Source organism: Nannospalax galili, unplaced genomic scaffold, assembly GCF_000622305.1.
Source record: "Nannospalax galili isolate Female #2095 unplaced genomic scaffold, S.galili_v1.0 scaffold1198, whole genome shotgun sequence".
Taxonomy (NCBI): domain Eukaryota; kingdom Metazoa; phylum Chordata; class Mammalia; order Rodentia; family Spalacidae; genus Nannospalax; species Nannospalax galili.
Genome location: NW_008340898.1, coordinates 191,312 through 219,280, shown reverse-complemented (window position 1 = coordinate 219,280; position 27,969 = coordinate 191,312). Strand labels below are relative to the sequence as shown.

Genomic DNA, 27,969 nt, shown 5'->3' with positions numbered 1-27,969 from the left:
TAGCCAATAATACCAACTAAAGAAACTCAGTCCATGAGGCTTCAGGGCTTCAGTGCTGCCTGACTTTCCCACATATTCCAGGTGCTCTTGTGGAGTCTTATTTGGACTGATTCAAAGCAACTCCTGCACTAACCCAGCAGCCAGTAATTCCAGCCTGGGAGATGCTGGCCACTGCAGATTTTGGATTAGGGCATCATCAAGGGGAAAATAAACAGTAAAATCTGCATATGCTTGGAGTTTGCGTACTCCTGTACTAGTAACAGTTCTTTACTGGAAGATATTAACAGAAGGGAAAACATGATGGTGGTTTATGGGAAATGTTGTAATATTTTGTAACTTTTCTGTAGATGCAAAAGAATTCTGATATAAAAATATTCATTAAAAAATAACCATCTAAGGTTCTGGATATGATAGTAGACTAGAGGCTGCCTCTGTGAGAGCCTGTGGAGAGACCGATGCTATTCCAAAGAGAGAAATGGAGAGCGTACTTCAGAAACTTACAAAGGAAGTGAGAGGATACAGGAAAAGAATTGAAACTAAGATGTTTCACAAAGAGAAGCAAGATGTCTGTAATTATAAAAATACATATTTAGCATACAGTAAAAAATAGTGTTTGTCTAAGGATGTGACAGATTTTCCCCTATATCTATGCCCTCTGTAATCATGTGTATTTGATTGTGTTTACAGTGCCATACATGAGTTCCCTCCCATTGAGAGGGCTTTATGTCTGTTCTGATAGCCGTTGATTACTCCCAAGATAAAAGTGCCATTTTGAACCACTATAATTTGTTATGCTGGTCATTGTTATGGTTATTAGACTTTGAAGCTAGGGTCGGATCATTAATTAATTTTCTTTCTTAGCAGTTTCCTATAATCCTCCAGAACTATGAGATCTGGTCTTCATGGAGGAGGCTTCCAAGTCACTTCCAGCTCCATTGTTCCAAGTCCTGTGTCTGAATTAAGTCTTTTCTTCATTGATAGGGTCTTACTTTCAAGTTCTGTGAGATAATGAAGGGCTGTGGCAATAGCCTGTGTTATTTTGGGAGTCTCTTGGACTACCCTGACCGACAACTAGAAGGGGGTTTCTCCTGTCTGGCACCTTGTTTCTTGTTATATAGCCTCCAGGCAAGTATACTATTAACCATTCTTCAAAGAATATTCTTTTTGCAACAGATGGAGACTATTACAGAGTTCGACAACTGGTCACACAGAGAATATGTGTTTGAGAGATGCCCGACCCTAAATGACACATCTACACTGGAATATCTACACCTAAGGCTCATAGAGCATAATAAAACAGGGGGTAGAGAGAATACTAATGTGTATCTCAACTCTCACCAGTGAAGCTTCCTCATACAACAGAGTGAGATGCACACAGAAGGCCACAATGGACCAATGCGTAGAGAATAAGAGACTGCAGAGAGTGTGTACCTGGGCAGGACTCCTATATTAAACCTCACCCACCCATAACTCAAGGACCATTGCAGAAGAGGGGACCACAAGAGGTGTGCATGACCATAAGGATAACCAGTCTTCCAGGCCTCTGGGAACTTGCCCATATGAACTTATGGCAATGGACCAGCATGAAAATTCAATAAGACAAAAACCCAGTATAGAACTAGGGGTATCAGCAGTAGGCACAAACCTTAATCGAAGAACTACTGGCAACTGATTACTGCTGGATGAGGGATGGTTGATCTTCTTTAAGGGAGTGATTCTAGATAGGCTGACTAGACCCCAGAGGATGAACCTGCACTGAGGGACATCTGGATACACAAACTTGATTTGATAGGCCTTAACAGATACTCTACAATGCATGAAGTCCAGTGGGGATGGGGCTATGTGGGTGTGGATATGGGAGGGGTTATAAAGATCTTTAAGATGTTTTGTATGAAATGTACAAAAATTCAGTAGAAATTATACATTCAAAAAACCCAGCAAAAAGCAACACCAAGACTCAATCACAAAAATGAATGAAAAGAAAGAGTATAAAGATTAGATTATCAAGATAAGGTAAATAACCATAAACAAATCAATAAGCATCATGACCCCAAGGTCCATGACTGCTGGGACACAAGGAAGAGCTAAACCTACACGTTCCTTTAATGAGGAACAACACTGAAGCATAGAGAATCTGCTCAATGGAAACCCTCAAATTAGAGAAAGAAACACATTCAAACACAAGAGGCATTTAGAACACAATATGCATTACCAAAAAAATTTTGTCCGCAACATGTTATAATTATGACATTAAAAATACAAAACAAAGATCTGGTACAAAGAGCTGTAAAGGAAGAACCAATTTGTTTCTTTCGTTTTTTGAATTTATGTCTTTATTCGTTTGTTTGTTTCTATTTCATTAATTTCAGCCCTGATTTTTTAATACAGGAGGTACAGTGAATGGTGGGGGACATGGATCGGGGAGGGGACCCAAATTGAATTAAGAACTGTTATATAAGATGTACAAAAGTTCAATAATTTTTTTTAAAAAAAGAAACGCATTTCTGATGAGATATATTCTTTCAGAAATATGAGGTCTATATATTTTGATATCATGACAAGTTTTTATGTCTCTAGAGGTAGGTGAGACAATTTGTAAATATTACTTTTACGCTTGGGACTGGAGAGATGAGTTAAGAGCACTGGCTGTTCTTGTAAAGGACCTGGGTTTGATTCCCAGCATCCACATGGCTGGCTGTGAACTGTCCTTAACTCCAGTTCCAAGGGAATCTGAAGCTCTTCTGACCTCTGTGGCATTGCACAACAGGGGTGTGCTCACATACATGATGGCAATACACTAATACACATAAAAAATAAAAACAATAAATTTAAAAAACCTTTAAAAATATCACTTTTACACCTAACTAAAATGGGTAGGGTAGGATACCACGGTGCAGTAGAAACAGCTAAGGATGAGATCATGGGAAATTGCATACCCATGACCTTCTATGTCTTGAGGTCACCAAGATCTAGAAGACAGGGAAGGAAGACAAATCAGAGGATCAAAAAAGGAGGAGGGAAGACAGAGTAAAGGAAATGTTTTGAGCTTATCAGTGACAGGAAGTCACTGCATGAGTTCACTTTATAACACATAATAATCCCAAAACACAGTGATTTAAATGGTAGCTCATATAATAATTCTACAGTCTGGCAATTTTTCCTGGAACCACATTAAGATGGATGGCACGCCTAGACTTGGCTTATTTCAGATCATCTCAACTAGGACTCATCAATGCCCTAAACTCCCTTAAATCTACTTGTGCTGGCGAAGTGCTAGCTGGAGCATCCTTTCTGTGCTTCGTGTAGCCTTCCCTCTTCATTCAGACTATCTTAGATTAATTTGTATGGTATCCTATATGGTGATTTCATAATTACAAATATAGCAGGGATGAAGTCCTTCTAAGCATATAAATCATAAAAATTTCCACCAAAACTAGTAATCAAATCAAGTCACAAAATCTGCACATATTTAAGGATTGAGGAAATAAACACCAAAATTGAAAAGTACAGACTAGTGTGGTCATTTTTGCAATTTACTCTATTCACCTATACAATTTTAAGGGAGTATCTTTGGAAGCATCTTTAGGGAAAGTAAAAACATGAGCACATAACTCTCACTTGGCTCAAATAACTCTTCTGTAAAGTATTCCCAGAGCCAATTTCATGTCCTTGTTTCTCAGGCTATAAATGAAGGGGTTTAACATGGGTGTAACCTCTGTAAATATTACTGAAGCAATTACATCCTTAACATGGGAATTATTTGAGGAAGGAAAGAAATAAATAATTGGAGGAGTCCCATAGTACAAAAACACCAAGAAGAGGTGTGAGCCACAGGTGGACATAACTTTGCAGAACTTCTTCATGGAGGGGACCTTCAGGACAGTAAAACTAATACATATATAAGAGCCCAAAATAGTACCCAATGGAAGAAGAGTCAGCACTCCACCCTCAGTGAAGATGACTAGCTCATTGAGGGAGGTATCTGATGAGGACAACTTCAGAAGTTCATTGAGATCACAGAAAAAGTGGGGGATAGTGTTGTCAAGACAGAAGGACAGGCGGGACAGGAGCAGGGTATGCAGCAGGGCAGCCATACAAGAGAGGAACCAAGATCCAGCCACCAGTAAGTCACACAGCTCCTTTCTCATGATAACCATGTAGTGCAGTGGATGGCAGATGGCCACATACCTGTCATATGCCATCACTGCAAGAAGGAAATTGTCAACAGCTACAAAAAGCAAGAAAAAATACATTTGAGAGATGCATCCCTCATAAGGGATGGCCAGGTGCTGAGTCTGCATGTTGCTGAGCATCTTTGGGATGGTGACAGATGATAAGGAGATGTCAGAGAAGGCCAGGTGGCACAGGAAGAAGTACATGGGGGTGTGGAGGCGAGAGTCCAGCCTGATGAGCAGGATGATGAGCAGGTTCCCCAGCACTGTGGTCAGGTACATGACCAGGAACAGGGTGAAGAAGATGCCCTGCTGCTCTGGCTGGATGGGGAGCCCCAGGAGGATGAACTCAGACACACTGCTCTGGTTCCCCCTCCTCATGGTCCTCTTCCTGTTGTGAATGAAGGAGAAGAAAATATCAGAAACCTGAGATCATCACTAGGCAGACATTATATCCATGCATTTTTCCAGGGGACTACATCCAAATTCTGACAACTCCATACTTTGCAGTCTGAATCTCAAATTGGCTTCATACTAAACACAGGGAGGACATTTCCATTGCTAACAAGATATCTTTAAGAAAGAATGCAATTTTGTTCACTCACACGTGTTATAAACAGTGTTTTCAGCACTGGAAACATAACAGATAATAAAATTCCCTGTTGGAGTACACATTTTATAATATTCATCGAATCTTGAGCAAGAGGTACAGCCTTCATGGCAGGAGGCTTAAGCTGGCCCCTGTTTCAGAAATTTGCCTCTTCCATTTCCATGGGTCACTATCCCTGTGTACCTAAGTTCCATCTTTAAAGCCGTAACAATGTTATCTACTTATAAAAATTAGGTGGAAATCTGGGTTAATGCAATAATAATGTTAGAGCAGATCCTTACACATGGCCATATTCATCCATGTTCATTACTACAGTAGGATAAGTAAAACAGAAAATCAGTTATCAAACTCCAGGAACTCAGACAAGCAGGAGAGTGAGGTGTACATTAGCCAGACCCAGTTCTAACATTTAAAAAAATCGCTAATCTCCTGGAATTTCACAGTCCCTGGAGATATATCCACTCAGAACCTGGAACATGGTGATGGGGATGAAATCCCTAACAGCAGCAATGACATAGAAGCTTGATCTTTTCATTCCACCTAACTATCCCCTCTCTACTCCACTCTCCCCTCCTTCTTCCTATCACCTCCTCTCTCTCTCTTTCTCTCTCCCTATCTCCTTCCTTCTTCCCTATTACCCTCTACACTTCTCTCTCTCTTTCCCAATACAAGAATTCATTCACAGTAACAGACCTGAGAAACTTCCATGCCAGAATCCCAAGAACTTTCCCATGCTTCGAAATTTTGAGTATTCAATGCATAATAGATTCATAATCATCTAATTTATTGCAATATTATTCATAATTTGTGTTGAATGTGTTCTTACTAGGACAGAGGCAATTAATAATGCTATATTGATAAAGTTAGGCATTAAAATACTAATTCTCTAGGGTGTTGAGTAACACATCCCAATCATTCCAGTGATACCTGACGCTGTCACATTTCCAAACATTGTCAATATGATCAGATGCCCTGCTCATCACCACTCCACTGGTCCTACACCGTCATTCATTAGGAAATCCAGGATGGCCATGGTGTTGCAAACCTGCAATCCCAGTACTAAAGGAAATCAAGGCAGGAGGATCATGGGCTTGAGCTGGTATCAGTCACATATCGATTTCTGGGCCAGCCTAAGTCACATAAAGAGATATTTCTTCAGAAAACAAGAGGAAGGGGAGAGAGCCAAAGGGAGAGAAAAAGAGATAAAGAGAGAAAGGGAGGAAGTTAGTTCTCGGCTAAGACTGAAACAATTTCAGCGTTTCAAACTTATACCACACCAACAGCTTGATTGTCTGCTGATGTTCATACACATGATGATTCTGTAGTTACTGTGTGCTGTCATAGCTGGTCTCTTTGATAGAGGAAGATGAAACAACATAATAACTAGGTCTGAACAACTGGTCTCCATCACGCCTTCCCTGGGCAAACCAGAATGTGCACTCACTAATTCATATCAGGCACTAAATTTGCAGCATTTATGTGCTTTAATTCCAATAGTCAGAAAACGTTTACAAAATGCTTTTTTTGGATATTTTTTTCACAAGGTCTCTCTAGTCCCAGCACACCTGGAAATCACTTCATGAACCAGGCTGGCCTCCATCTCCCAGACAGTCAAATGCTTCTGCCTCCCAAGTGCTAGAGTTAAAGGCCCATGCCACTATGTACCCAGAATTACTAATGCATCTAAAGCAGACATTCCAAGGTTTGATTTGATGTTCCTCATAGTATTGAAGTAGAGGTGTAAAGCCTCATGCTGAAGGGCCTAAAGTAATTGCTGGATCATGAGTTTAAGAATACAACTTCTGACATTTTTTAAGGTACAACTTGGTACCTTATTCAGTCAGCATTAAATCGCAGGTAGAGATCACATACAGAAGACCAGGAAATGTAATCCAGGCAGTTGCCACAAACCAAGGCACAGGTACCCGGTAACAAGCATCTGTAAGAACAGAGAGGAGCAGAGAGGACAATTGTCAATCAGTTGGAAACAGAAAGAGCACAGGAACTTTCACCTTCAGTGAGATCTGCCAACCCACTGGCAGTGACTATATCAAATATTTTTCAACTCAAGTATTCTTGAATAAAAATCCAGAAATCAGAGATCAAACTTAATGGCTAACTTAGCAAAAATGACTTTGTTTCCGATCATTGTCTGTGAAAAAGGCAGCTGGACACACTCAGGAATGAGGAAGGGAAGCAGACAGATTTGACAAACGGTCTCCAAATGAGTCTGCTTCCTCTATTTTGCCAAAACAATCCACCTTGGCTCTTAATGAAATGACTTACTGAATATTGATAACACAACACATGCCTGGATAAATCCTTACTGTCAAATTTTATAGTTCAGACTATTGAGCTTCACAGTTTATCCCAATGTTATAAAGCTATGAAGAGTCAAAATTAGAAATTTGAACCAAGAATGGGAATATGTCAATGGTGAAAGATAGTAAAGAAAAGTTCTCCAACAGAATTTAGGGGACTTGAAGTCATACGGGCCAAGAGCTACTTTTATAGATGAAGGAGAGTCTTCTTGGGAGCTGCCTTGATTAAGAAGATATAAATCCTGAGTGCAGAAGGTAACTGTGAGTTTGTTTCCCCAAGGTACACATGTGCAGGTGTGTATACAAACACACTTATTATGCTACCATACCTCTACTTTGTCTTCTACAGATTCGAATACAAGTGTGCTGCATAGGAACAATTGCATGACCAATAAATATACAAGGTACATTTCAGCAATCATAGATCTCTCTGACCAAATGTCATTCTCCTTATAACCCATACTCAGTAGGTTACAAACAGCTGATAAAAACTGCCACACACCACAATACACATGAACATTACACCCAGCCATCCACTCATACACACACAAAAAACATTCTATATCCATAGAAACACTCATGCAGTCATTCACTAACACAGAGCATTCAACCATCATACAAAATATACTATCAAGAAGAGATGATTTCCAAATCTTTATAATCTACATCTGTATTTCTTACATAAAAAAGTGGCTCTGCGGGGCTGGAGAGATTGCTCAGTGGTTAAGAGCACTGACTGCTCTAGCAGAGGACCCAGGTTCAATTTCCAGCACCCACATGGCGGCTACGAACTGTCCTTAACTCCAGTTCCAGGGGAATCCAAAGCTTTCTTCTGACCTCTGCATCATTGCACGACATGGGTACACTCACATAAATGCAAGCAATACACTTATACACATAAAAGAAAAATAATAAATAAAAAAGTGGTTCTATAAGTCAATTCCCTACTAAATACACTGTATTAATACAAAACATACATGTTCAAAAAGAAATACACATAGTGTTAGGAAGTGATTCCTTATCTCTTTCTGATCTTTGATAATCCTTGACAAGATCAAATACCTTCTGTTAAAGACTATTTCCTGAGCCTTCACTTTCTGTTCATGAAGAAGAGGATCGCAAAGCAAGAAGAAGCTCTCCTGCCAAAGGGTCTACTGAATGCTCTGTCTATTTTCAAGCAGCTGAAAAATAGTCAAAATGTACATTTATCAACAAGATCAGTGCCCAGAGGAAATGGTCCAAGCTTCTAGTGAGAAAATGAACCAGCATACACTAATTGTCCAATTTCTTGTATTGCCCTTGAGAGGGGATCTGTGAAGGGACTATATGGGTTGAGCCACAAGAGACCCAGAAAGAAGTGTGATTGGCTTTGATGCTGGTGTCTTTAGAAGCACCAGTGGCCATGGAGTCATGGCTTCTGATGTAACCAAGTGTGGTTTGAAATAATCATACATCACACACAGTCCATAGACAAAGCGAGGCCCGCACTCACAGCCTCCCACAACACTGATTCCAATGTCTCTGAATGCTCATAACTCATTCCTTCCTGAGAGTTTGCAGGTCTCTGCATTCCTCTGAGAAACTCCACAGAGCAAGTCTTGGCACTTGATCAGGAGGTTAAGCAATGAGACTGAGTCCAAGGTCATTAAACACAGACTGACCATAGAACAGTACCTGCTATGTCCTTTATTCACTGTGTACCTTAACCAAAGTCTGTAGTTCTCAGCTAATTAGTAACATGAATCATAGAAATTAGAAAATTAATGGATACATGTAGTACATATTCAAATCACAATTCCCTTGCACAGTAGTGGTGGTATATAAGTCAGATATATCTTCAATGTATTAAAAGAAAACTATTAACAAATGGCATCCACAGGTTGGCATAACAGTTCTCAGGCTCTATATCCTACCTCTCAAAAAATCAAATTAATGACATCCCTCTGTTTCACTGGGCTGCAGAACCTGCCCACCTCTTTCCTGGGTAAGTCCAGCAGTGCTCACTGTGCCTTGACTCCCCCAGCCTTATTCACTCTCCCAGCTTCCCTGCTCCATCTCTCCTCCTAGACTGAGTACTGGCCCATTTCTTTTCTTGGCACCCCAGGCACTGGGGCCAAACTCTGGGCCTGGCCCCACCCTCACCTCCCTAGGCTGCCCTGGGCTGCACAACACGCCAGCCTCTTTCCTGGGTAAGTCTAGGGGCGCCCACTGTGCCTTGACTCCCCCAGCCTCATTCACCCTCCCAGCTTCCCTACCTTGTCTCTCCTCCTAGCCTGGGTATTGGCCCGTTTCTTGTCTTTGAACCCCAGACACCAGGGCTGATGTCTAGGCTCAGAGCCACCACTGCTGCCTGATCATTTTCATCCAGACCAACTCAGTTCCTCCCTGCAGTCCCCAGAAGCCCTTGGGGCCTCTTCCCACACACACCTACCTATGCATCCCTGGGTGGCATGGATACCATCTGCCTGAGAACAGCATCTTTCTTGGGCCCTGCTCCCAGGACAGTCCAGCCCCAAATTTCTGAGGACAATATCTTTCCTGGAGGGATCCAGACCTTAGGAGAAAGCCTGAGAGCATCTGATCATCATCTGACTTGGGCCTCTCTTAGAACTCCTGAAGATGAAATCAATTTGGCCACTCAAATATAAAATCAAAAGAGGGAACTGGAAGCCTAGGCCAACTAGCTTTTCATGCCTTACAAGTAAACAACAAAGGCACATAAAGTTCACAGAAAGAAGCAGACCTAAACTTGAAGGCCTGAGTCTCACACCAGAATCAAAAACTACAAAAGAAATTCACATGTCAAAGTCACAAAGAAAAAATATTAACATGAAAAACCAAAATAACATATCCCCACCAAATACCAATAGTCATCTAGAAGAGTGCAATGAGAAAGCCCTAGAGATAAAGCAGGACATGGAACTCAAAAGAACAGCGATAAACATGATAAAAGAATTCAGTGAATTTAAAGAACACACAAAGAAATCAAAGAAATGAAGGAAGATAGGGATAAACTTCTGAATGAACTCAGAAGAGTTAGAAATATTGAAGACTACTCAGGCTGAAATGAAGTAGGACGTGAAACACTCAGCAGGTGAAACACTCAGTAAGCCAATTAGAAACAACAGGAGAAAGCCTCACCAATAGGATGAATGAAATGGAAAACAGAGTATCAAGACTGAAAGATAAAGTGGACAAACTAGACCACTCAAGCAAAGATGATGAAAAATGTAAGAAATCACAGGATGGAATATGCAGGAATTGTGTGACACCATAAAAAGACCAATCTTACGAATCATAGGCATACAGGAAGGAGAAGAATCTCAAGATAATGGCATGGCCCAGAACTTCAACAGAATCATGGAAGAAAATTTCCCAAAATTAAGGAAACACATCCCCTTACAAATACAAGAAGCATATAGAACACCAAGTAGACCAGACCAGAAAAGAAAGTCTCCATGGCACATCATAGTAAAAACACTAAACATACAGAGCAAAGAGACAATATTGAATGCTTCAAAAGAAAAACAACAAGTCACATATCAAGAAAAACCCATTATGATTATAGCTGACATTTCAATGCAAACTATGAAAGCCAGAAGAGCCCAGACCAAAGTATTCCCAGTATTAAATGAACACAGATGCCAACCCAGATTACTATACCCATCCAAAATGTCTATTATAGTTGAAGGGGAAAGAACAATCTTCCAAAGCATGACTAAGCTGAAAGAATTCATGTCCACAAAACCAGCCCTTCAGAGAGCTCTGGATGCAATATAAAGAGCTAAGGAAGGGAATGACTATATCCAAGGGTTGCAGAAAGAAATTCAATGAAAGTATAACTGTGGAAATGCACAGCTATATCAAGAATGTGAACATCAATAAAAATGACAGGATTCAATACTCATCTTTCATTAATAACTATAAATATCAATGGACTGAACTCCCCAGTCAAAAGACACAGACAATGTGAATGGATTAAGAAACAAAACCTATCTTTTTTGTTAACTGCAAGAAACTCATCTCACTTTCAAGGACAGGTGCTACCTTAAGGTGAAAGGATGGAAAATATATACCAAGCCAATAGTACTAAGAAAAAAGCAGGCATTGCAATTCTAATATCTGACAATACCAATTCTAATATCTGACAATACCAAGCCAATAGTACTAAGAAAAAAGCAGACATTGAAATTCTAATATCTGACAAAATAGACTTTAACTAAAACTAATCAGAAGAGTTAAAGAAGAACAATAAACCAAGAAGGATCAAAGGAACAATAAACCAAGAAGATATTATTACAATCATGAACATATATTCACCAAACTCTGGTGCGCCCAACTTCATAAAATCAGTATTACAGGACTTAAGACCCAGATTAATACCAACTCATTAATAGTGGGGGACTTCAGTACCCCATTGTCTCCATTAGATAGGCCAACAGGACAAAGAATTAACAGAGAGACATCTGAATTAAATAATACCATATATCAGTGTGGGGTGGTGGTGCACATCTCTAATCCCAGCACTCAGGAGGCAGACGCAGGCAGATATCTGTGAGTTCGAGGCCACCCTGGTCTACATAGTGAGCTCCAGGACAGATGGAGCGGGACTTTAATACCCCATTTTTACCATTAGATATGTCAACAGAACAGAGAATTAACAGAGAGACTTAATAAATAAATAATACCATATATCAAATGGACCTAACAGATATCCACCGAGTATTCTATCCAAGCACCAACGGATACACTTTCTATTCAGCACCCCAAGGAACCTTCTCCAAAATTGACCATATACTGGGAAACAAAACAAACCTCTATCAATCAACACCAGAAGAAACCCTAGTAACCACATGAACACATGGAGATTAAACACACTCCTGAATGATGAATGGGTCAAAAGAGTAATTAAGAAAGAAATAAAAATATTTCTTGAACTAAATGAAAAGGACTATATAACACAACAAAACCTCTGTGACATGCTGAAAGCTTTCCTTAGAGAGAAGTTTATAGCTCTAAGTGCCTACATTAAAAAACAGAAAGAACAGAAATAAATGACTTAACATTGCAATTCAAGACACTTGAAAAGAAACAACCAGTGAATCACAAAACCAGCAGATAAGAAGAAATAATAAAAATTGGAGAAGAAATTAATGAAATAGAAACAAAGAAAACAATACAAAGAATCAACAAATCCAAAAACTGGTTCTTTGAAAAGATAAACAAGGTTGACAGATGACGAGCCCAGTTAACCAAAAGAAAGAAAGCACACCTCCAAATCAACAAACTCAGAGATGAAAGGGGAACAGACACCAAAAAAGATCCAGAGCATTATAGGGGAATATATTAAAAACCTATATGCTATGAAATTTGAAAGCCTAGAAGAAATGGATGGGTATCTAAAGCATGGGGACCACTGAAAAAAAAAACCAAGAAGAGATTAACAGCTTAAACAGACCCATAACACAAAAAGAAATTGAAATAGTAATACAAACCCTCCCGACTAAAAAAAGCCCAGTATCAGATGGATTTACACCAGAATTCTATCAGACATTTAAAGAAGATCTATATCCAATACTACTTGAGTTATTCAAAAAGATAGAAGTGGAAGGAGAACTTCCAAATTCCTTATATGAAGCTACCATCACTCTAATACCAAAGCCAGGTAGAGATACAAACAAAAAAGAAAACTAGAGACCCATATCCTTAATGAACATAGATGCAAAAATTCTCAACAAGATACTTGCAAACTGCATAGAGACACACATCAAAAAGATCATCCACCATGATCAAGTCAGCTTTATTCCAGAGATGCAGGTATGGTCCAATATATGTAAATCAATAAGTGTCATAAATCATATAAATGGGCTCAAAGACAAGAACCACATGGTCATCTCAGTAGATGCAGAGAAGGCCTTTGACAATTCAACATACATTTATGTTTAAAGTCCTAGATGGAATTGGACTGGAGGGAACATACCTCAATAAAATTAAAGCTATATACAACAAACCCATGGCCAATATCATTCTAAATGGAGAAAAACTGGAAGCATTCCTATTAAAATCAGGAATCAGGCAAGGATGTCCATATCTCCACACCTTTTGTACATAGTGCTTGAAACTCTTGGAAGAGAAATAAGACAGGAGAAGGAAATAAAGGAGTACTAATTGGAAAAGAGGTCAAACTATAACTTTTTGCAGATGATGTGATACCTATACCTAATGATTCCAAAAGTTCAACCAGAAAAATCCTAGAACTGATCAGCTCTTTCAATATAAGGTCAGATTATAAAATCAATCTACAAAAATCAGTAGCATTTCTATATATCAATAATAAGCAACCGGAAAAAGAATACAAAGGAATGCTCCCATTCACAATTTCTGCAAAAACATTAAAATATTTTGGGCTAAATCTGACAAAAGACACCAAATATCTCTACAATGAATATTTTAAATCATTAAAGAAAGACATTGAGGAAGACACCAGAAGATGGAAGGACCTCCCATGTTCATGGATTGGAAGAATTAATATAGTTAAAATGACCATCCTACCAAGAACAATACATAGATTCAGTGCAGTCCTAATCAAAATCTCCATGACATGCTTCACAGAATTAGAAAAATGCATCCTTAATTTCATAAAGAGGCACAAAAGACCACGGATAGCCAAAGCAACCCTAATCACAAAAAGGAACACTGGGGGGATTACTATACCAGATCTCAAAATATACTACAGAGCCATAGTCATAAAAACAGCATGGTACTGGTGCAAACACAGACACATTGATCAATATAACATCATTGAAGATCCAAACCTGATAACGTGCATTTTCAGCCATCTGATATTTGACAAAGGTACCAAGAACACATAATGCAGGAAAGACAGCATCTTCAACAAATGGTGCTGGCAAAACTGGATATCCACCTGTAGAAGAATGAAAATAGATCCTTATCTTTCACCTTGCACAAAAGTCAACTCTGAAAAGATCAAAGACCTCAATGTGAAACTGGAAACCCTGAATCTATTGGAAGAAAATATTGGCAATAACTTACAGGATATAGGTGTAGGAAGGGATTTTCTAAATCAGACAGAAGTTGCTCAGTAATTAAGGTCAGAAATCAGTATGTGGGACCTCATTAAACTAAAAAGCTTCTGTACAGCAAAAGAAACAATCAAAAAACTGAGGAGAAAACCCACATAATAGGAAAAAAATCTTCACCAGTGACACATCTGACAGAGGTTTAACATCCAGAATATATAAAGAACTCAAAAAACAAAGAATCGAGAGACCAAATGACTGAATTAAAAGATGAACTAAATATCTAAACAGCGAGTTCGCAAAGGAAGAAATAAAGAATGCTAAGAAACATCTCCAAAAGCGTTAAACATTGTTATTAATTGGGGAAATGAAAATTAAAACAACCCTAAGGTATCACCTTACCCAATCAGACTGGCTAGGATCAAGAGAACAAATGATACCAAATGTTGGAGAGGATGTGGGAAAGGAGAATGCCAATTCACTGCTGGTGGGATTACAAACTTGTGTAGCCTCTATGTATAACAGTGTGGAGAACTCAATGAACCTACCATATGACCCCATTGTACCGCTCCTTGGCATATACCCAAAGGACACATTCTTTGTGGAGACACATGTGCAACCATGTTTATTGCTGTTCTTTTCACAATAGCTAAGAGATGGAAGCAAACTAAGTGTCCCTCAACTGATGAATGGTTAACAAAAATGTGGTATGTGTATACAATGGAGTTCTATTCCACGGTAAACAAAGGTGAAATAATGAAATTTGCAGATAAATGGGTGCATCTAGAAACTGTTATACTAAGTGAAGTAACACAGACTCAGAAAAACAAATGATGTATGTTCTCCCTCATATGTGGCTCCTAGCACCAAATCATTTTAATTTTCAGGTCCTTTTAATAAGATGATGTTATACAGCAGTTCCATCTGCATGAAATAACTACCATCATCATGACTTTGGCTGAGCCTGATTGCTAAACATAGTCAAATTAGGCTTGTTGACAGTTGTGCTCATTCATTAAAGGAGTGCCAAGTAGGCTCACTGGACCCTCACCTGAGTATCCAGCCTCTCTTCTCAGCCAACTAGTCCAGCCTTGGAAGACAAAAGAAAAATGAAGAACACAATAGAAGGATGCTTTTGGAGGCCCTTGCCAAGTAACTCCAATGGATTCTCATTGAACATTTGAAAATTGCACTGTTCTCTTTTCTAGTTCCCTGTGTAGAGCCTGTAATGCTAATTATTCTTGCCTTGACTTCTCCTTCACATCTCCTATTCACGATTCAAGGACTTTCTTCTCCCGTTAGAGACAAGAGTTATGCAATTTGTGAGTCTTTTAGATAGAGCCTCTGAAGAGATATTCCAATTGCCTCATCCTCCTTCCCTGTTCAGCATGGAAGAAGCCAGAGTGGTCTGTGTCCCTATTCCCCCATTGGCAAATTTGGTAACCCCTTCAGAGGATGGCACGTAGGAATAGGAGGTAGGAATTGGCTAGGCAGTTAGGGTAAAAGGCCCAAAAGAAATGTAACCAGTTTCTTGGCTAAAATTCAAAATGTCCTTGGGCCTGTTAGCAACATACTTTCCAAAGGCCAAAAAAGTCAAAAATATTGGATGCTTGTATCTAATCCTTAAAAGATTTTACAGTTACCTCTTCAGAGTGGGGAATGTTGGAGGGGGAGGAGTGGGCATGGATTTGATCAAAATACTTTATATACATGTATGAAATTCTCAAGAAAGATTTTGTAAAACTTTTAAAATATGAAAAAGGAAAGTAGATGCTATTCCAAAGAGAGAAATGAAGGAAATACTTCAGAAATTCACAGAGGAACTGAAAGGATAGAGGAAAAAACTTGAAACTAAGATGTACCGCAAAGAGAATCAAAATGTCTGTAATTATAAAAATGCACATTTAGCATACAGAAAAAATCATGTTTATCTAAGGATGTGACAGACAGATTTTCCCCTAGGATCTACGACCTCTGCAACCATGTGTATTTGATTATAGGAAACTGCTAAGAAAGAAAATCAATTAATTTTCCAACCCCAGCTTCAAAGTCTAATAACCCCAACAATGACCAGCACAACAAATTATAGTGGTTCAAAATGGCACTTTTGTCCTGGGAGTAATCAATGGCTACACGATTGGACTTAAAGCCTTCTCAATGGGAGGGAGCTCATGTATGGCACTGTAAATAAAATCAAATACACATGGTTGCAGAGGTCATAGATCTAGGGGAAAATCTGTCACATCCTTAGGCAAACATAATATTTTTACTGTATGCTAAATATGCATTTTTATACTTACAGACATCTTGTTTGTCTTTGTGTACATCTTAGTTTCAATTCTTTTCCTGTATCGTCTCACTTCCTTTGTGAATTTCTTAAGTATGCTCTCCATTTCTCTCTTTGGAACAGCACCTACATTTCTTATTCATTCTGTCTACAGGCTCTCACAGAGGCAGCCTCTAGTCTACTACCTTACCCAGAACCTTAGATGGTTATCTTTATGAATATTTTCATATCAAATTCTTTTACATCTACAGAAATGTTGCAAAATATTACAACACTTTCCCACAAACCATCATCCGGTTTCCCCTCTGTTAACATCTTACTTTTCCCGCAAAGAACTGTGACCAGTACAGAAGTAGCTAAACTCCAAGAGTATGCAGATTTTATTGTTTATTTTCCCCAGATGATGACCAAATCCCAAAACTACAGTGGCCAGTATCTCCCAGGTTGGAATTACTGGCTGCTGGATTAGTACAGGAGTTGGTTTGAATCAGTCTAAATAAGACTCCACAAGAGCACCTGGAATATGTGGGAAAGTCAGGCAGCACTGAAGCCCTGAAGCCTCATGGACTGAGTTTCTTTAGTTGGTATTATTTGCTAGTTTCTCTCATATGTACTTCCTTATCTTTGGTCAGAATGAAGCATAGTTGTGGGCAAACATATCCATTTCCCCTGATACCCTCACCTCACTTTTTTTGAGTCGTGGTCTCCCTGTAGCCCCAGGTGTGCTGGAATTCACTCTGTAGACCAGCTTTGCCTGAATTTCAGTGAAACTCACCTGCTTCTGCCTCCCTAGTGCTGGGATCAAAGGCGGGTGGCACCTTCCCTGACTTCATCTTACTTTTGTTTTCACCTCATCTCATGTGACCTGTCACTATTAGTAGTCCCCAACCTCCACACGGGATCAGATTGAATGAACCTTCCATGAAGGTTTTCCAAACTGTGAGGAGGAGGAATGTCTGTCTTTAGCTCACCTAAAATATTTTGTTTATTGTTTTTACTTTATGTGTATGAGTGTGTTTCCTGCTTGTATGTAAGTGCACCCATGTAGTACAATGCCTGCAGAGGTCAGAAGAGGGCTTTGGATTCCCTCTAGAACTAGGGTTAAGGACAGTTCTTAGCCATCATGTAGGTGTTGGGTCTGAAACCAGGGTCCTGTGCAAGAGCAGAGCCATCTCTCTACCCCTTCAGCTCACTTCTGAATCATGGAGGCTACTGACATAGGGGGAAGCAATGCAATTAGACAGATCCATTCTTCTTACTCTTTATCCTGGCTTTTCCACTTTTGCAGGCCAGAGTGGATGTCTCAGCTTTACTCTCCATTTCTAGAATGCTTACTGTTCTTATCTGTGCATAATTGCTTATTGGATGTTTTGGATGAAGTATAAACCTGGAGGACTATTCTGCCAACCCACTGATATCACTTTTAGCAATTTTCTTTATAACTCTTCTATTAAAGTTTTAAGTGTTTTATCTGGCACTCTTACTGTGCACAAACATTCTGTACTTCCATTTGCACATTAATTTTATGCTTTCGTGTTTTGTGTTATTTAGCTTAGAACGTAAACCCTTGGTTAGCAACATTGTGAATAAGGGGCACAGCTGGTACCTTGGACTCAGTCTCATCACTCATCCTCCTGCAGAAACCCTAGGACCTGCTCTGCGGAGTATCTTAGAGGAATCCAGAGACTGGCAAACTCTCAGACAACAATAACCTATGAGCTCTTAAAAATGTTGGAATTGTTGTTATGGGAGGCTGTGAGGGAAGGCCTTGCTTTGTCTGTGAACAGTGTGTGATCTGTGATTACTTCAGACCACCGTAGGTTGCATCAGAAGCCATGATGACTAGGACCACCGGTGCTTCTCACATGAACTTCAAGGTCAGGCACATTTTTCCACTCTCTTGTGGCTCAGTCCATCAAGTCCCTTCACAGACCCCCTCCAATGGGCAATACAGCAAACATTACAATTAGTCCATGCTGGTTCATTTTCTCACTAGACAGTCGGGCTATTTCCTCCCGGACATTAATCTTGTTGGTAGATGCACATCTTGTCTACTTTTCTGCTGCTTGAAAACAGACAGGAGCATCCAGTAGACCCTTTAGTAGAAGAGCTTCTTCCTGTTTTTCTTACTCTTCTTCATAAGCAGAAAGTGACAGATCAGAAAGTAGGTCTGAACAGAACATATTTGAGCTCATCAGGATTTGTGACAGGCCAGAAGAAGATGAGGACCTATTTCCTGGTACTAGATTTGTGTGTTTATATGAGAACACGCATGACTTGTGTGGTTTTTCTGTATTAATTCAGTGTATTTAGGAGAAGATTGGCGTAGAGAGTCGCTTCTTCATGTAAGAAGGACAGATACAGATTATAAGGATCTGAAAATCCTCTCTCCTTGATATAATATTTCCGTGATGGTTTAATGCTGTTTTACTTCATGACTGCGTGAGTATCTCTTTGTATACAGTATGTTTTTCATGTATGTGCATATGACTGGGTGTAATGTTCATGTTCAATGAGTTGTGTTGCAGGCAGTGTTTAATTTGTTCGAAAGTGACACACTCTCTGTTTCTATCTAGACTGAGTATAGTTCTCCTAATGAGAATGGCTGCTGATCTGAAAAATTTGTGATTGCTTGTATGTACATGTGACTGCGTTCAAGTGCTTTGTGAACATTTCTGTTTAACTCTGGCATGGTTGCAAATTGGAAATAAAATTAATCTATGCTAATGTGTGCTTTTTTATACATGCATATATTTGTATGTTAGGGACACAGACTCATAGCTGTAGTCTCCACACAGGTCTTACGTCCTCTTAGATCAGGCAGCTCATAGCAGGATAATCCTTAATTAAATGAGCATCTATTTGCAAGTATGACTTCATGTATTCAAAGTTATGTGTGGGCACTTTTTCATTGGCCCTCAACAACGACATAGGTTGATTCTTGGGACTATGACAGTGACTAAATGCTTACACTCTGCTGTCACATACATCTTGGTTCAAATCTCTAATCTTGGCTCTTCTTCATAGTTTTATGACATTGGGATAAACTCTGTGAAGCTCAGTAGTCTGAACTATAAAATATGACCCTAAGGATTTATCCAGGCATTTGTTGTGTTATAAAATTCAATAATTCATTTCACTAAGATCCATGGTGTATTTTCTTGGCAAAACAGAGGCAGCAGACTCATTAGGAGACTGTTTGTCAAACTCCACATGGCTGCTTCCCATCCTCATTCCAGAGTGTGTGCAGCTGCCTCTTTCACAGAGAGTGATTGGAAACAAAGTCTTCTTTTTGCTTATCCAGTCCTTAAGCTTGACCTCTGACTTCTAGATTTTTATTCAAACATGCTTGAATTGCAAAATGTTTGATATAGTCACTGCCAGTGGGTTGGCAGATCTCATTGGAAGTGTAAGTTGCTATGTTCTTCCTGTTTCACACTGAGTGACAATTGTCCACTCTGCTCCTCCCTGCTCTTACGGATGCTGGTGACCAGGTTCCTGTGCCTTTGGAAGATGGCAATTTCCTGGATTAGATTTTCTGGTGTTCTGTATGTGATTTCCAATTGTGATTTAACTCTGACTTGATATGATACCAAGCTGCATTTTAAAAATTCTCAGAAGTTCTTTTCTAAAGATTAGGATCCAGCAATTACTATAGGCCCTTTGGCATGAGGCTTTAGACCTCTAATTCAATACTAGGAGGCACATCAAAACAAACCTTTGAATGTCTGCTTTGGATGCACTTAGTAAAGCTGGGTACATAGTGGCATGGGCCTTTAATTCCAGCACTTGGGATGCAGAAACATTTGGCTCTCTGGGAGATGGAGGTCAGCCTGGTTCACATAGTGATTTCAAGGTGGACTGGGACTAGAGAGACCTTGTGAAAAAATACCAAACAAAGAAGAATTTTGTAAATTTTTGCTGACTGTTGGATTTAAATTACATAAATGCTGCAAATTTAGTGAATTAGTGAGTGTACACTCTGGATTGCCCATGAAGGCTAGATGGAAGCCAGTTGCTCAGACATAGTCATTATGTAGTCTCACCTTCCTCTCTCAGAGAGACCAGCTACGACAGCACACAATGAACTGCAGAATCATCACGTGTATGAACCTTAGCAGACAATCAAGCTGGCGGCGCGGTATAACTTTGAAACACTGAATTTTTTTTCAGTCTTAGGGTTGAACTAACTTCCTCCCTTTCTCTCTTCCTTTATCTCTCTCTCTTTTTCTCTCCATCTCCCTTTGTCTTGCTCCCATTCCTCTTATTTTCTGAAGTAATATCTATTTATGTGACTTAGGCTGGCCTAGAACTCAATTCGTGGCTGAAACCAGCTCAAGCGCATGATCCTCCTGCCTTGGTTTCCTTAAGTGCTGGGACTGCAGGTTTGCAACGCTGAGCCCATCCTAGATTTCCTAATGAATGAAGGTATAAGACCAGTGGAGTGGTGATGAACAGGGCATCTGATCATACTGACAAAGTTTGGAAATGTGGCAGCATCAGGTATCACTATAGTGATTGGGATGGGTTACTTCACACCCCAGAGAATTAGTATTCTCATGCCTAAATTTACCAATATAATGTTATTAATTGCCTTTGTCCCATTAAGAACTCACTCAACGCCATTTACGATTAAGATTGCAATAAATTATCTATTATGTACTGAATACTCAAAATCTCAAAGCATGATAAAGTTCTTGGGATTCTGGAATGGAAGTTTCTCAGGTCTGTTACTATGAATGAATCCTTGTATTGGGAAAGAGGGAGAGACATGTAGAGAGCAAAGAGTAATAAGGGAAGGAGGAAGGAGATAGGGAGAGAGGAAGAGAGAGAGAGAGAGGAGGGGATAGGAAGAGGGAGGGGAGTGGAATAGAGAGGAGATAGTGAGGTGGAATGAAAAGATCAAGCTTCTATGTCATTGTTGCTGTTAGGGATTTAATAACCATCACCATGGTCCAGGTTTTGAGTCCATACATCTGCAGGGACTGTGAAATTCCAGGAGGTTAGTGATTTTTTTGGTGTTGTAACTGGGACTGGCTAATCACACCTCACTCTTCTGCTTGCCTGAGTTCGTGAGTTTGATAATGGATTTTCTGCTGAAATTGTCCTACTGTAGTAATGAACGTGGCCAAATATGTCCATATGTAAGGGTCTGCTCTAAGATCATTACTTGTATTAACATAGATTTCCAACAAATTTTTATAAGTAGATAACATTGTTATGCTTTATAGAAGGAACTCAATCAATGGCACATGGAAAGTGGCCCAGGAAACTGAAGAAGTAGATCTCTGAACCAGGGCCCATCTCAGCCTCCTGGTGGGAAGGCTCTACCTCTTGTTCAATATTCTATGAAATGATTCTAGAATGTGTGCTCCAACAGGAATTTTATTATCTGTTGTTTCCAGTGCTGAAAACACTGTTTAGAAAACGTGTGAATAAGTGAACAAATTTGCATCCTTTCTTAAAGACCATCTTGCTATCACTGGAAATGTCCTCGGTCTGTTTAGTATAAGCCCAATGTGAGATTCAGACTACAAAGTGTGGAGTTTGTCAGAATTTGGATGCAGTCCCCTGGAAAAATGCATGCATATTATGTCTACCTGGTGAGGACCTCAGCTTTCTGTTATTTTCTTCTCCATCTTTCCCAGCAGGAAGAGGAAGATGAGGAGGGGGAACCAGAGCAGTGTGTCTGAGTTCATCCTCCTGGGGCTCCCCATCCAGCCAGAGCAGCAGGGCATCTTCTTCACCCTGTTCCTGGCCGTGAACCTGACCACTGTGCTGGGGAACCTGCTCATCATCCTGCTCATCAGGGTGGACTCTCGCCTCCACACCCCCATGTACTTCTTCCTGTGCCACCTGGCCTTCACTGACATCTGTCACCGTCCCAAAGATGCTCAGCAACATACATACTCAAGACCTGTCCATCCCTTATGAGGGATGCATCTCTCAAGCGTTTTTTTTTTCTTGTTCTCTGCACGTGTTGAGAATTTCCTTCTTGCAGTGATGGCATATGACAGGTATGTGGCCATCTGCCACCCACTGCACTACATGTTCATCATGAGAGAGGAGCTGTGTGACTTATTGGTGGCTGGATCTTGGTTCCTCTCTTGTTTGCCAGCCCTGATGCATACCTTCCTCATGTTCCACCTGTCCTTCTATGCAGACAACACTATCCCCCACTTTTTCTGTGATCTCAATGAACTCCTGAAGTTGTCCTGTTCAGATATCTCCCTAAATGAGCTAGCCATCTTCACTAGGGGTGGAATATTGACTCTCCTGCAATTGGGTACTATTGTGGCCTCTTATATGTGTATTAGTTTTACTGTCCTAATGGCCCCCTCCATGAAGAAATTCTGCAAAGTTATATCCACCTGTGGCTCACACCTCTTCTTGGTGTTTTTGTATTATGGGACTCCTGCAATGATTTTTTTCCTTCCTCACACAATTCCTACATTAAGGATGTAATTTCTTCAGTAATATTTCTAGAGGTTACACCCATGTTAAACCCATTCATTTATAGCCTGAGGAACAAGGACATGAAATTGGCTCTGGGAATACTTTGTAGAAGAGTTATTTGAGCCAAGTGAGAGTTATGTGCTCATGTTCTTACTTACCCTATAGATGCTTCCAGAGATATTCCCTTGAAATTGTGTAGCTGAATAGAGTATATTGCAAAAATGACCACACTAGGCTGCACTTTTCAATTTTGGTGTTTATTTAACCACTCTATGAATATGTGCAGATTTTGTGACTTGGTTTAATTACTAGTTTTGTTGGAGATTTTTCTTATGCAACAAAGGCCTACCTGGCCAGTCTTCATGGAGGAGGCTTCCAAGTCACTTCCAGCTACATTGTTCCAAGTCCTGTGTCTGAAGTAAGTCTTACTTCATTGATAGGGCCTTACTTTCAAGTTCTGTGAGATAAAGAAGGCCTATGGCAATAGCCTGTGTAATCTTGGGAGTCTCTTGGACTACACTGACCAACAACTGGAAGGGAGGTTTCTCCTGTCTGGCACTTTGTTTCTTGTTATAAAGCCTTCAGACAAGTATACTATTCACCATTCTTCAGAAAATCTTCTTTTTGCTACAGACAGAGTTCCACAACTGGTCACATGGACAATATGTGTTTCAGAGATACCCAGATCTAAATGACACATCTACAGTGGAATATCTACTCCTAAAGTTCACGGAACATAATAAAACAGGGGGTAGAGAGAATACTAACACACGTCTCAACTCTCACCAGTGACGCTTCCTCATACAACAAAGTGTGATACACACAGAAAGCCACAATGGGCCAATGTCTAGAGAATAAGAGACTGCAGAGAGTGTGTACCTGGGTAGGACTCCTATATTAAACCTCATCCACCCATAGCTCAGGGACGATTGCAGAAGAGAGGTCCAAAAAGACTTTAAGATCTAGGGTTGGTGCATGACCAAAAGGATACAGTCTTCCATGCATCTGGGAACTTGCCCATATGAACTTATGGCACTGGTGCCAGCATGCAAATTCAATAAGACAAAAACCCAGTATAGAACTAGGGATATGGGCAGTAGGCCCCATCCTTAGTCAAAGAACTATTGGCAGCTGATTACTACTGGATGACAGATAGTTGATCTTCTTTAAGGGAGTGACTCTAGATAGGCTGACTAGACCCCAGTGGATGAACTTGCACTGAGGGACATCTGGATACACAAACTTGATTCGATAAGCCTTAACAGATATAATGCATGGAACGCTGTGGGGAGGGGGGTCTATGTGGGTGTGGAAGTGGGAGGGGTTATAACAACCTTGAAGATGTTTTGTATGAAATGCACAAAAATTCAATAAAAATTATACACTTGAAAAAAAGATAGCAAAAAGCAACACCAAGCCTCAATCACAAAAAAAGAATGGAAAGAAAGAAAGAGTACAAAGATTAGATTATCAAGATAAGGTAAATAACCATAAACAAATCAATAAGCATCATGACCCCAAGGTCCATGACCACTGGGACACAAGGAAGAGCCAAACCTACACGTTCCTTTAGCTGAGAAACAACACTAAAGCATAGAGAATCTGCTCAATGGAAACCCTCAAATTAGAGAAAGAAACACATTCAAACACAAGAGGCATTTAGAACCCCAATATGCATTACCAAAAAATTTTTCCACAGCATATTATAATCATGACATTAAAAATACAAAGCAAAGATCTGGTAAAAAGAGCTGTAAAGGAAGAACCAATTTATTTCCTTAGTATTTTTGTATTTATGTCTGTTTATTTCTTTGTTTGTTTCTACTTCATTAATTTCAGCCTTGATATTTTAATACATGAGGTCCAGTGAAGGCTGTGGAGGCATGGATGGGGGTGAGGATCTAAATTGAATTAAGAACTGTTATATAAGATATACAAAAGCTCATTAATTTTTTTTAAAAAAAGAAACACGCATTTATGATGAGATATTTTCCTTCAGAAATAGGAGGTCTATATATTTTGATATCATGACAAGTTTCTATGTAGCTATAGTTAGGTGAGACAATGTGTTTGTAAACATCACTTTTATACTTGGGGCTGGAGAGATGGCTCAGTGGTTAAGAGCACTGACTGCTCTTGCAGTGAACCCGGGTTCGATTCCCAGAACCCACATGGCAGCTGCAAATCATCCTCAACTCCAGGTCCCGGGGAATCTGAAGCCCTCTTCTGACCTCTGCAGCATTGCACAACACGGGTACACTCACATACATACAGGCAGTACACTCATACACATAAAAAATAAAAATAATCAAGTTTTTTTAAATTAAAAATATTATTTTTACACTTGACTAGAAAGGGTAGGGTGTAATACATTGATGTAGTAGAAATGGCTAAGGCTAAGATCATGGGAAATTGCATATGACCTTCTATGTCTTTAAGTCAGCAAGATCTAGAAGACAGGGAAGGAAGACAATTAAATCAGAGGATCAAAAAAGGAGGAGGGAAGACAGAGTAAGGAAATGTTTTGAGCTTATCAGTGACAGGAAGTCACTGCATGAGTTAGCTTATGACAAACAGTAATCCCAACACACAGTGATTTAAATGGTAGCTCATGTAGTAATTCTACAGTCTGGCAATTTTGCCTGGAACCACATTAAGATGGATGGCACGTCTAGACTTGGCTCAACTCAGATCATCTCAACTAGGACTCATCAATGCCATAAACTCCCTTTTTATGTCCACTTTTGCTGGTGAAGTGCTAGCTGGAGCATCCTTTCTGCACTTCTTATAGCCTTCCCTCTTCATTCAGACTATCTTAGATTAACTTATAAGGTAACCTATATGGTGATTTCATAATTACAAATACAGCAGGGATGAAGTCCTTCTAAGCATGCAAATCTCATAAACATTTCCACCAAAACTAAGAATCAAGTCACAAAATCTGCACATATTCAAGGAGTGGGGAAATAAACACCAAAATTGAAAAGCACAGACTAGTGTGGTCATTTTTGCAATTTACTCTATTCACCTATACAATTTTAAGGGAGCATCTCTGGAAGCATCTCTAGGATAAGTAAGAACATGAGCACATAATTCTCACTTGGCTCAAACAACTCTTCTACAAAGTATTCCCAGAGCCAATTTCATGTCCTTGTTCCTCAGGCTATAGATGAAGGGGTTTAACATGGGTGCAACCTCTGTAAATATTACTGAAGCAATTATATCCTTAACATGGGAATTATTTGAGGAAGTAAAGAAATAAATTGTTGCAGGAGTCCCATAATACAAAAACACCAAGGAGAGGTGTGAGCCACAGGTGGACATAACTTTGCAGAATTTCTTCATGGAGGGGACCTTTAGGACAGTAAAACTGATACATATGTAGGAGCCCACAATAGTACCCAATGACAAGAGAGTCAAAACTCCACCCTCAGTGAAGATGACTAGCTCATTGAGAGAGGTATCTGATGAAGACAACTTCAGAAGTTCATTGAGATCACAGAAAAAGTGGGGGATAGTGTTGTCAGCACAGAACGACAGGCGGGACAGGAGCAGGGTATGCAACAGGCCACTCATACAAGAGAGGAACCAAGATCCAGCCACCAATAAGTCACACAGCTCCTTTCTCATGATAACCATGTAGTGCAGTGGGTGGCAAATGGCCACATACCTGTCATATGCCATCACTCCAAAAAGGAAGTTGTCAACAGCTACAAAAAGCAAGAAAAAGTACATTTGAGAGATGCACCCCTCATAAGGGATGGACAAGTGCTGAGTCTGCATGTTGTTGAGCATCTTTGGGATGGTGACAGATGATAAGGAGATGTCAGAGAAGGCCAGGTGGCACAGGAAGAAGTACATGGGGGTGTGGAGGCGAGAGTCCAGCATGATGAGCAGGATGATGAGCAGGTTCCCCAGCACCGTGGTCAGGTACACGGCCAGGAACAGGGTGAAGAAGATGCCCTGCTGCTCTGGCTGGATGGGGAGCCCCAGGAGGATGAACTCAGACACACTGCTCTGGTTCCCCCTCCTCATGGTCCTCTTCCTGTTGTGAATGAAGGAGAAGAAAATATTAGAAACCTGAGATCCTCACCAGGCAGACATTATATGCTTTTTTCCAGGAGACTGCGTCCAAATTCAGACAAACTCCACACTTTATAGTCTGAATCTGATTGGAATCATCCTAAGCAGAGAGAAGACATTTCCAATGCTAACAAGTGGCCTTTAAGAAAGAATGCAAGTTTGTTCACTTATTCATATATCTTTTCAACAGTGTTTTCAGCATTGGAAACAACAGATCATAAAATTCCCAGTTGGAGCACACATTCTCTAATCATTTCATAGAATATTGAGCAAGAAGTACAGGCTTCACACCAGGAGACTTAAGATGAGCCTTGATTCTAAGATTAACTTCTTCAGTTTCCATGGGCCGCTTTCCCCGTCTACATGAGTTCCTTCTATAAAGCATAACAATGTTACCTAGTTATATAAATTTGTTGGAAATCTAGGTTAACGCAAATAATGATCTCAGAGCAGATCTTTAAACGTGACCATATTCAGCCATGGTCGTTACTACAGTAGGACAAATTGAGGAGAAAATTCCATTATCAAATTCCAGGAACTCAGAAAAACAGAAGATTGAGGTGTTATTAGCCATACCCAGTTCTGACATTTAAAAAAAATCACTAACCTCCTGGAGTTTCACAGTCCCAGCAGATGTAGGGGCTCAGAATCTAGACCATGGTGATGGGGATTAAATCCCTAACAGCAGCAACGACATAGAAGCTTGATCTTTTCATTCCACCTCACTATCCCCCTCCACTCCATTCTTCCTGCCCTCTTCCTATCCCCTCCTCTCTCTCTTCCTCTCTTCCTATCTCCTTCCTTCTTCCCTTATTACTCTCCACTCTCTACACTTCTTCTCTCCCTCTTTACCAATACAAGGATTCATTTATAGTAACAGACCCTAGAAACTTCCATGCCAGAATCCCACGAACTTTACTGTACTTTGAGATTTTGAGTATTCAACTCATAATAGATACATAGTCATCTAATTTATTGCAATCTTAATCATAATTGGTGC

At 39.9% G+C, this 27,969-nt stretch overlaps 1 protein-coding gene across 1 annotated transcript; it reads right to left on the bottom strand.

The window, feature by feature from the left end:
- Positions 1-280: 280 nt before the first annotated feature.
- On the bottom strand, positions 281-26,921 carry LOC103736555 (olfactory receptor 1J4-like). The gene is made up of 3 exons (XM_008836061.2): positions 26,434-26,921; positions 3,633-4,563; positions 281-418 (listed from the first exon to the last, which is right to left on the bottom strand). Exons 1-3 carry the CDS (start codon positions 26,919-26,921, stop codon positions 281-283), a joined length of 1,557 nt encoding a protein of 518 aa, XP_008834283.2.
- Between the last annotated feature and the right edge of the window lie 1,048 nt (positions 26,922-27,969).